Raw genomic sequence first — 10,779 nt, 5'->3', positions numbered from 1 at the left:
AGGCTGAGCCTGCTGGAGCTCCGGCGGGAAGATGGGGACACACAGGAGCCCAGGGAACGTCCATCAAAATGCACCCAGTCTCTGGATTCCTGGGCTCAGTGTCTAGAGGCAGAAACTGAGACACCAAGACAGAGAGAGATAGAAAGAGACAGAGAGGGTCAAAGAAATGTCGGGCACTGTGAAGGCAGAGCCAGAGGAGGGGACAGAAGTCCTGTGCACTGCTCAGACCAATAGAAATCCAGGGGAGGGGGAGGGAACCTGAATGCCACACCCCCAGGCCTCTGTCTCTGTCTCCCTCTCCGAGTCTCCCTAGTTCGGTGTCTCTCCCCTCCTCCTGTCATCCCACCACTGTCATCTGCGGCTGTCACGGGGGGGGGGGGGGGGGGGGGGGGGGGAGGGGGGTGGGGGGAGGGGGGACTGGAGGTAGCCACCAGGCACCTAAAAGTCCCACAGAGACAGGGACTGGGAGATGCACAAACACGCAGGAACACGCTAACTCATGCACGCGGACATGCACCCAGATGCATGAATCCATATAAATACATGAAAGGCCCCATGCATGCAAAAACATATAGGCAACCTCACGCAGATGCAGAGGTGGAAACACACGTCCACGTGAATACAAACAATGCTCTGCGTATAAAATCATACCAGCACACAGGCGGATGCGAGCAGGTGCGGGGAAACACGCACGCGCGAGCTCGTTGAGGGGCCACGCATTCTCACTCATACCCGCAAAACAAAACATGCGTGCACCAGGCACGGGCACTCATCTGGACTTTGGAATCCACCACCTGGATTCCACCTGGACTCTGCCAACACATATAGGGTTGCCCAAGCCAGGAGAGTGAGTCTTCCCATACTCGATAAAGCACACCACTCTTTCAAGTTCACCTTCCTGGACGGGATGAGAGCGGAGGCGGGATGAATGCAGTTACATAACTGGGAGGGGAGGATGACTCAGCATAAAAGGCCCAGCTCGATGACAGCTACCGCTGAAAGAAGGCAGGGGGACTGAGCCATGGAGCTCAGCATCGTTCTCCTCCTTGCTGTCCTTACGGGACTCCTGCTCCTGCTGGCCAGGGGCCACCCTAAGGCTCATGGCCGCCTCCCGCCAGGGCCCCGACCTCTGCCCTTCTTGGGGAATATTCTGCAGATGGACAGAAGAGGCTTGCTCAAATCCTTCCTCAGGGTGAGTGAGATGCAGACGGATGGGGTATGAAGGGGGCTCCTGCCTCTGGACTTGGGGATCACTCCCTGATAAGAGTGACAGCATCCTTTCAGGCTCGGGGGTGGGGTGTATGAAGGTGGGTGAGGAAAGTGCATGGAGGTGAAGCATGGTGGGTAGTGGTCAGATGGTCTGAGGCGGCCCTGCTCAGGTGAAGTGTGTGGGCACTGGCCCCGGAGTGGGCGGGTGGGCATTTGGAAGCATCTGGGCACAAGCCATGGGTGTAGAATTTCACACTCTTCTGTCTCTGTGGAGTCTCTGGGTGCCTGCCCAGCACTGGAAGAGAGAGAAAAAGAGGCAGTGTCACCAGCCATACATTTCTCCTCTGCCAACAAAAGAGAGCAGAGACTGGCCCAGGTGGATGCCAGGAGGAGGAGGGAGACAGGAGGAGGCGCAAGGTTCTTACCAACAACGATCGCAAATGCGTGGTAATCCTGATACTGGAGTGTTCACAAGGCACTACACTCCTGAATCTGGTTTGTCATCCCTTTGCTTTTAAGAGAGAATATTCCCACATGCGCAGGGTTGGGTACGCACAGGGCCCAAGTACTTTTGACTTCAATGCATTGCAAGGGCACCATACTTCCCTGTAAACTCCTGGACTTGATTTCTTTGCTCAGAATTACGTGGCTAGGATTTATGTGTATTACCGGGGGATTCATCAGGTCTGGCTTACCATATCCCTGCAGGCGAGGTGAGGTGCTAGCCTCACCGTGAGGCTCAGCCTGGGGAAGACCCTTGTCCAAAGTCACACAGCTGGGACTTCGTGGAGGGAAGGCTGGGGTCCGGCACAGAGGTGTCTTCAATCTCCAATGTCCTCATAGGCCAAAGCTACCTAGTGATTCGGGGACCACAAAATTCTTTGAGAATTTGGTTAAGCTTTGGGCTCTCTCCCCTCCCAATGTCCACAAACATTTTTGAGAGTTCCCGACCTCCTAACGCTCTTTCGTGGGGTCCATGATCTCCATTATCATTGCATCTTTGGAGACAGGGAGGGAGAGCATGGACCTGGGGTGTCACGATGGGACAGGTCAGGGAGGGTGGCCCTGCTTCTCATCCATTCCCTAGTATGTTCCCAGATCTTTCTAGAGTCAGACAGATGTGTTCCGGATTCAACTCTTGCTCATTGAGTCTCCATTTCCTCTTCTGTTAAAATGAGATGGTGGTAAGAATGTGTGTCCCATAGCATTGTTGAGGACTGGGTGGCATGTTGCCTAGAGAGCTTGGTGTATAGTAAGTGCTCATTAAGTGGCAGCTGCTTTGATCCATTCCTTCAACAGTCATTTACAGGGCACCTTCTGTGTGCCTGGGAATATTCTAGGCATTGATGATGTGGCTTTGGACAGGGCATACAAGGTAAGCAAATAGGGAAATACTACATAGACAAGAGCTATGAGTAAAAGAAAGCTGGGTGCTAATTTGGAAAGCAGTGGAGCTACTTTAGAGGGAATAGTGGGGGAGAGGCTCAGTCTTGCTTTGTCTGTGATCAGAAGCCCTGCAAGATGCAGGAGGAAAGCCCGGTAAAGAGGCAGGGGTCAGTGCAAGAACGCTGAAGCGGCAAGCTCAGCAGGTCTGGGGGACAATGTGGAGGCTGGATCCGAGGGAGGGAAGGGGCGAGGGGGAGGACAGGCAGAGGGGAGACTCAGCAACCTCATGCGGGGGGTGCGGATCATGGTGGAGACCTCAGATCTTACTCTCCATGCAGTGGGGGGCACTGGAGGGTTTGGAGCTGTTTAGGGGTATTCACTAATTTACATTTTCATGGGGATTTCTGGCCTCAGACTGGGGTGAGGTGAGTGGCCGGTGATTGTAGGGAGATGGGAATGGCAATAGGGAGACCCAGTAAGGAGGCTCTGCAGAGATCAGTGGGAGAGATTTTGCAGTAAACTTAACCTTTTTATGATTTAAGTCAACTTTTAGTGAGGTTTAACATGACCCTTAAAAGTGCACAGATCATAAACATTCGGCTCAATGAATTCTCTCAAATGAACTTAGTCATGTAATTGACATATAGATAAGTAGCAACACATCCTGTCCCCAGAGATTGCCTTCTGGTCCCCTTCTATCACCACTCTCCCACTATCTTGACTTCATATAAATAGAGTTAGGGCATACGGACGCTTTTGTGTCTGGTTGATTTCGCTAAACACTATGCCTGTGAGTTTCATTCGAGTCTCGTCTGTAGAGCTGGTTCTATCTCATTGCTGCATAGTTATTCCATGGCACGACTCTATCACCATATACTTATCCTCTATCAGTGCTGCTGAGGATTTATTTTAAAATGTTCAGTGAATCTGCTTGTTTGTACTGTGGTGAACCTACACCTACATTTTGGTTGCGTGTGTCTGGGAGTGAAGTTAATGAGTCATTGAATATGAATATGTTTGGCTTCAGTAAATATAGCAGAGCTTGGGGTACCTGGGTGGCTCAGTCGGTTAAGTGCCTCATTGCGGCTCAGGTCATGATCTCATGGTTCGTGGGTTTGAGCCCCGCGTTGGGCTCTGTGCTGACAGCTAGCTCACAGACTGGAGGCTGTCTTTGGATTCTGTGTCTCCATCTCTCTCTGACCTCCCCCTGCTCGTGCTGTGTCTCTCTCTCAAAAATAAGTAAAAAAAAAACACATTAAAAATTTTAAAAAATAATGCCTCGGAGCAGTTTTGCAAATGCCTGTCCTGATGTTATGTCACGATCATCCCCGAAGCCATCGTTTTCCCTTCCTGTCTACCAAGCGGTTTAGGGGAGTTCTCTGGGAAAATCATCAGGAGGCAGACAGCAGGTTGGTGTTGGGTCACAGGAAAGATCACCCTTCAGTTTCTTTCTTTCTTTTTTTTTTTTTAATGTTTTAATTTATTCTTTAAGAGAGAGAGAGAAAGACAGCATGAGCAGGGGAGGGTCAGAGAGAGAGGGAGATACAGAATCTGAAGACAGACTCCAGGCTCTGACCTAGCTGTCAGCACAGAGCCCAGTGTGGGGCTTGAACCCACGCACCGTGAGATCATGACCTGAGCCGAAGTCAGACACTTAACCGACTGAGCCACCCAGGCATCCTATGACCCTTCAGTTTCAATGCTGGGGAGATCTGGCTCGACTCAAGGGGATGGGCAGGAGCAAAAGGTATTTAACCATCTGTACTACTTAGGGCATCATCATGCAGACTCTGGCTGGGTCCTGGGTTAATCCTTTAGTTGCCGGGTCCTGGGAAGGGGAAAGGCAGCCTGGGGTGGATGATTTTGGGGGCAGCAGCTAACTACCAATCTATACCTAAGTGTTTCTATGGTTTAACAATTGGGGTGGCCACACAGGTGCGTAGGCTAACAGCAACCTTGAACGTGGATATGCTTCACAGCTTCGAGAGAAATATGGGGATGTCTTCACTGTGTACCTGGGGCCAAAGCCCGTGGTCATGCTATGTGGGATAGATGCCATACGGGAGGCCCTGGTGGACCAAGCTGAGGCCTTCTCCGGCCGGGGGAAGATCTCTAGTGTAGAGCGAATCTTCCACGGATACGGTAAGGACCTCAAAGGCACCTGGAGGGGAACAAGGGAAGATGGGAACTGGGAAGGGTGAGTCTGAGAGAGGGGGAAAAGGGGCCCAGAGGGGCCCAGAGTCCCCTTTTGACCCTCTAGGCAATCCATGCCTTCCCTACACCCTCAGGTGTGATCTTCGCCAATGGTGAACGCTGGAAGCTTCTTCGGCGATTCTCTCTGTCCACCATGAGGAACTTCGGGATGGGGAAGCGGAGTATAGAGGAACGCATTCAGGAGGAGTCTCGGTGTGTGGTGGAGGAGCTGCGGAAGACCCAGGGTGAGTCCCTGGGGAATGGGTATGCTGGGTGCATGGCAACAGAAAGACAGGGCGATATCTGTGGGCAGAGATAGACAATGAGCCTGAGACCATCCAACAGAGGGACAGGCAGAGACGGGTAGGAATGGAACACAGGGAGCCAGAAGAGATGTGGGGTGTGTAGTGTCAAGAATAACTCAAGGACGTAAACTTAATTAGGTATTGGCATGCTATTTACTTGGGTTCAGGGAAACCAACTCATGGGTTCATCGTATAGGGCAAAAACAGGACTAATACAAAAGAATGCAAAGAGAGAAAAGGGAAAATTTCTTCTTGGGTGAACTATGGATGAGCTGGCAGTGAGCAAGGAGGGCGGCTGGATGGGCTGTCAAAGAAGCATGTCTGGGGGCGCCTGGGTGGCTCAGTCGGTTAAGCAACTGGATCTTGATTTCAGCTCAGGTCATGACCTCACAGTTCATGAGTTTGAGCCCTCTCTGGCTCTACACTGACAATGCAGATTCTCTCTCTCCCCTTCTGTCTGCTTCTCCCCTGCTAGTTCTCTCTCTTTCTCTCTCAAAATAAATAAATAGATTTAAAAAAACAAGAGAAGCACTTCTACTTATTTTTGGATTCTCCATAAAAGGGTGTTTATGAGACATAAAGATGACAGGGTCCTTTCATAAGAGATTTTGAGATGGAAATGTACAGGCTGGGAGGGAAAGGCAGAGGCGGAGACCTAGGGAAGAGTCGAGGACTAGGGGCGGTGGACCAAGAAGACAGGAGGGAACAAAGTGACTCAGATGGAGAGAGCCAGGGAAGGGGAAAGAGACAGAGACGGAGAGGCCAAGACAAAGAGAGAGACTAGAAGAGACCAGATGAAGCAGAAAGAAACTAAGGCAGAGAGACATGAAGGTAGAGAAGATGAGATAGACAGGCTCAGGAAAGGGTCTGCACGGGAGCAAGAGAAGATGGACAGGTGAGACTTAGAGAGAGGCCGGCGCCATGACACTTCTGGGTGGCTACACAGTCCTTGACCCCCCTCCCCCCAACCTGGGAAGCCAGATGTATACAGACATCAACTATCAAGTGCAGAACAATTCCCTGGAGACCAAAGAGCCCTGGAGGTGGAGAGAAGAGATGAAGGGAGGGGGTGACAGAGGAGAGACAGGGAGAGGAGACCTTTTAAACTTGCACTTGTGATTGACTGAACCCGTCTGCCCCTGGGACTTAACTACCTGCTCCTGAGGTCAGAGCTGAGGCCCGAGAGGGACCAACTGCAAAGCCGCCATAGCCCGGCTGCCTTGGAGACAATAACAGAACTGCACTTACCCCCAGGGTTGTGGTGGGAATTTAGTAACAGAATACATGAACTTCTTAGAACAGGACCTGGCTGGCCCATCATCTGGGCTAGTGAATGTCAGCAGTTCCTGCCTCCGCTTTGTTGTCATCACTGAGTGGAGGGCGGTCACATGGACATGGGGTGGTGGTCAAACGCTCCCGGCCTTTGTTTGAGTCCATGTCCCCTGACCTGTGCCTCCTCCTCCTAGGAGCCTTCCAGAACCCCACCTTCCTCTTCCACTCCATGACGGCCAACATCATCTGCTCCATTGTCTTTGGAAAACGCTTTAGCTACAAAGATCCCAAATTCCAGCGACTGCTGGACTTGTTCTACCGGACCTTCACCCTCATCAGCTCCTTCTCCAGCCAGGTCGGGGGGCTGGGGTGGGAGGCTGAGGGGGAGGTGGATGTCTAGGGCATGGGAAAAGGGATGATCTGCTTTGGGGGCCCAGAAATGCTGCTTCCGGCTGGAAAGGGGGCACAGACAATGGGGGGGGGGCAGGGACACTGAACCCTGGAGGGCGGGAGGGACGGGAGACAGGGATGGAGAGCCTAGGGTGAGGAGGTGGAGATGGAGAGTCAGAGAATCAGCAAGAGAGACCAGGCTTTGGAAGAGGAGTGAGAAGGACAGGGAGAAACCAACAAGGAAGGGCAGAGATCAGAGACTCAGAGAGGTGGAGTCGAGGAGCCAGGGGGAGAGAATATGAATTAGACTGGCAGGCTCTCTATTCTTCTGTCCCTGTTTCCCCTGAGTCTTCACCTCTGTCTTTGGCAAAGCCCCTCACTTGAAGAAATTCAAAGATACCTGAAAATAAGGGACCACATTTCTTCATTTCCCCCATTCCCACGCCCTCTTTCAGGCTTTAAAAAAAGTCTCCCAGATTATAAAGTAACATGCTCCTCTTTTAAAACAAAATAGCATGGTTTCTCTTTCTCAGTGAATCTGGAAATACCGCTATTATGCATTAAAGTTCAAAAAATTAAACTGCATGGAGCACTCGAGTGGCTCAGTCGTTTGAGCGTCCGGCTTTGGCTCAGTTCCTGATCTCGCAGTTAGTGTGTTCAAGCCCTGCATCGGGCTCTGTCTGTGCTGACAGCTCAGAGCCTGGAGCCTGTCTTCAGATCTTCAAATTCTGTGTCTCCCTCTCTCTCTCTCTGACGCTCCCCTGCTCATGCTGTCTCTCTCTCTCTCTCAAAAATAAATAAAAAATATTTAAAAATTTTTTAAAAATTAAACTGCAGAACAGTATGCCTCATTATGGTTCTTACCCAGGAGATTTGTGTGTAGGACTGTCCCAAATACAAATGCCTGTGACCTCCTGCTGGACGGTCTGATTCAAAAACTTGGGATGGGGCCCAGAGCGAGTAATTGCAAAAGGTCCGGCAGGTGATTTCACTTTTCTCCTCCCATAGAGAACCGCAGAGAGAGAGAAGTCTGGGAGGAGATTCACCAGAGAATTATCAATGGTGATCTCTAAACATTAAGAATTTTACATTGCACTCTCTGTTTCCACCTTAAAAAAATTTTTTTTTGCAATATTTGCAACAAGTTTAAGTATTACCTTAATCCTCAGACAATCCAGTAGAAATATGTCCCAAGGTAAATAGTCCTAAGTAGGCAGTAGGCTCATCTTGCGTGAGCATCACGTTATCAATGTTTGGTGCAGCAAGGGAGACTGAGGGGTGGAAAGAGTCAGGAAGTTCTGAGCAAAACAGATCAACTGGCTGAAGTAGGCAACAGAAGCGCAGACAGTGAGCCGGCACACAGAGCTAAGGAGAGAAACAGAGAGAGGTGTGGCAGCAACCAAAAGATACAGAGACGCAGGAGAAAAATGAGAAACAGATCAAAGGAGACTTTGAATCAGTGAGTGAGAGACAGAGACAGAGGGAGGCAGAGACGGAAACAGAGAGACAGAGAGAGATGAGACCCCCCCCTCCCCGCGGTGTTAGGGCCCAGAAGGGCTTCCTCCCCGTGGCCCCCTAGCTCAGCCCCGGGAGGACCTCACAGCCCCTTCTCTCCTGCAGGTGTTCGAGCTTTTCTACACCTTCTTGAAGTACTTTCCAGGCACACACAGGCAAATCTACAAAAACGCCCAAGAAATCATGACCTTCATTGAGGACGCCGTGGAGAAGCACCGGGAAACCCTGGACCCCAGCGCCCCCCAGGACTTCATCGATGCCTACCTGATTCGCGCGGACAAAGTGGGGCTTGGGGCAGGGAAACAGGAGGGGCGAGGAGGGAGGGAAAGATGCGCGGGGTGGGGGGGGGGATGAGAAGAAGGTGGGGAAAGGGGAAGGGAGGGGGGAAGAGGGGAGGGAGGTTGGGGAAAGGAGGAGGGATGCCGGAACCAACTGAGGGGAAGAGATAAAAAGGAGAAAGTTGGGAGGAGAAGGAGAGAGAGAGATACAGGAACCGCAGCAACAGGTGACGAACCGACTAGAAAGAGGCTGTGGGAGTGAAAGGGAAACAAACACGGCAGAGATGGGAAATGGATTGAAATCGACACTGAGCGCAGAGAGACAGAGAGAGATGTAGGCATGAGGCACAGAAAAGTCAAGGGCCCCAGGTGGAGTGAGACCCAGAAGCAGGGGAGGGCGCCCCCCGGGGAGGAGCGTGCAGCAAAGCTCCCCTCCCCTCCCCTGACACGCCCCCTACCGCTCGGATTCAGGAGAAGTCCGACCCCCACAGCGAGTTCGACCACCGGAACCTCATCTGCACGGTGCTCTCTCTCTTCTTTGCCGGCACGGAGACCACCAGCACCACGCTCCGCTATGGCTTTCTAATCATGCTCAAGTACCCTCACATCACAGGTGGGTGGCAGGGACAGCCGATGGGGGGGGCTTCTCACCCCTTTGGGGGCTGCACAAGTATGGCTGGGGTCCTTCCTGAATAGAGAGGCAGTGTTCACTCCTATACCAGGAGCACTGCAGGCCTTGGATGAGTCCCCAATAAGCCAGCCTGTCAGTGTGTCCTCCACTGTGTGCTCCCGTCATTTAAAGGCAGACTCATCTGTCTGCCCACCCATCCATCCATTTGTCTCTCCTTTTATTTATTACCTGTATGCTCAGATTCTTTCATCCACGATTAATGCAAGGCGTACGCTTCCATTCTTTATTTGCATTAACTGATTCAATTGTTGATCTTTTGAAACAGTGATTAATTGAATGAACTATTTGTCATTGATTCATTGGCTCATTTGTTCACGCATGCATCCCTCTGCCCTGTGAACTAGATGTTATTCCTTAATTCTTCCATCGGTCTTTCAAGCCACCCTTCACCATTTAGTATTCATTTAATTCAATTAATTCATCGCTGATTTATTTATCATGCAATACCTCCATCTATGTAGTCCTTTTTTATACCTATTTAATTTTAGCTATTTTTATTCCTATTTTATACCTATTATTTCACTAATTTCTTTACTTATTCCTCCATAGATCTAGCCATCCCTTCTTTCATGCAATTGATTTATTGGTTAATCAGGTTCATTTATTTGTCTATGGGCCATTTGTTAATTAATGATCCATTAATTCATATATTGACTGATGAGCAAATGTATACATCCACTCACTAATGTTCTTCCACTCATCAATCTTTCCATTCATAAGCTGACTGGCTTATGTATTCATTTATCTAGTTGTTTGTGGGCTCATCTATTGCACTATTTCATGGTTATATTCCTGAGGACCTAGCACAGTGTCTCATCCATAATACACACACAATAAATATTAGGTCATTTTCTACTCTTCTTGTTTTAAAATTTTTTTAATGTTTATTTATATTTGAGAGAGAGGGGGAGAGAGTGAAGGGGGGAGGAGCTGAGAGAGAGGGGGACAGATCCAAATCAGGTTCTGTGCTGACCGATGTGGGCTCAAATTCACGAACCGTGAGATCAGGACCTGAGCCAAAGTCAGGCATTTAACTGCTTCCCTGACTGAGCCACCCAGCTCCCCTCTACTCTTTTTAGAGGAAGAATTTTGACAGGTTTATAGCCTTGAGTTCTTAATATGAAATTCTGTGCAAAATTGTGGTGTGTGTGTGTGTGTGTGTGTGTGTGTGTGTGTTTACCTGTGCCTGTGGGGAGAGAATTCATAACATTCATTAGATTTCAAAGGGTGAGAATTCTCGCTTACCCACTTCCCACTCCTCCAGGCTGGTTACCCTGAGGGGTGTCGATGACCAAACCCTTTATTACAGGTTTTTCCTGGCTTATTAGCCCATACAAAGCAGTGTCCCTGCTGAAATGTCTCTTTAAAATGAAGTGCCTTGCATGTACCCCAATGTTCATAGCAGCACTTTCAACAATAGCCAAAACATGGAAAAAGCCTAAATGTCCATCACCTGATGAGTGGATCAAAGAAGATGTGGTATATATACACAATGGAGTACTACATGGCAATGAGAAAGAATGAAATCTGGACATTTGTA

At 50.0% G+C, this 10,779-nt stretch overlaps 1 protein-coding gene across 1 annotated transcript in view; it reads left to right on the top strand.

The window, feature by feature from the left end:
* The first annotated feature begins 985 nt into the window (after positions 1 to 985).
* LOC115279683 (cytochrome P450 2B11-like) overlaps positions 986 to 10,779 on the top strand; it is a 14,956-nt gene continuing 5,162 nt past the window's right edge. Inside the window, exons 1-6 of the mRNA XM_029924193.1 lie at positions 986 to 1,192; positions 4,575 to 4,737; positions 4,884 to 5,033; positions 6,560 to 6,720; positions 8,376 to 8,552; positions 9,020 to 9,161. Of these exons, the coding sequence (XP_029780053.1) occupies positions 1,022 to 1,192; positions 4,575 to 4,737; positions 4,884 to 5,033; positions 6,560 to 6,720; positions 8,376 to 8,552; positions 9,020 to 9,161 (964 nt within the window). The 5' untranslated portion in view covers positions 986 to 1,021. The remainder of the gene's footprint in view (positions 1,193 to 4,574; positions 4,738 to 4,883; positions 5,034 to 6,559; positions 6,721 to 8,375; positions 8,553 to 9,019; positions 9,162 to 10,779) is intronic.

The sequence above is a fragment of the Suricata suricatta genome, chromosome 16, assembly GCF_006229205.1.
Source record: "Suricata suricatta isolate VVHF042 chromosome 16, meerkat_22Aug2017_6uvM2_HiC, whole genome shotgun sequence".
NCBI lineage: Eukaryota > Metazoa > Chordata > Mammalia > Carnivora > Herpestidae > Suricata > Suricata suricatta.
This window is presented reverse-complemented; position numbering and strand designations above follow the sequence as displayed.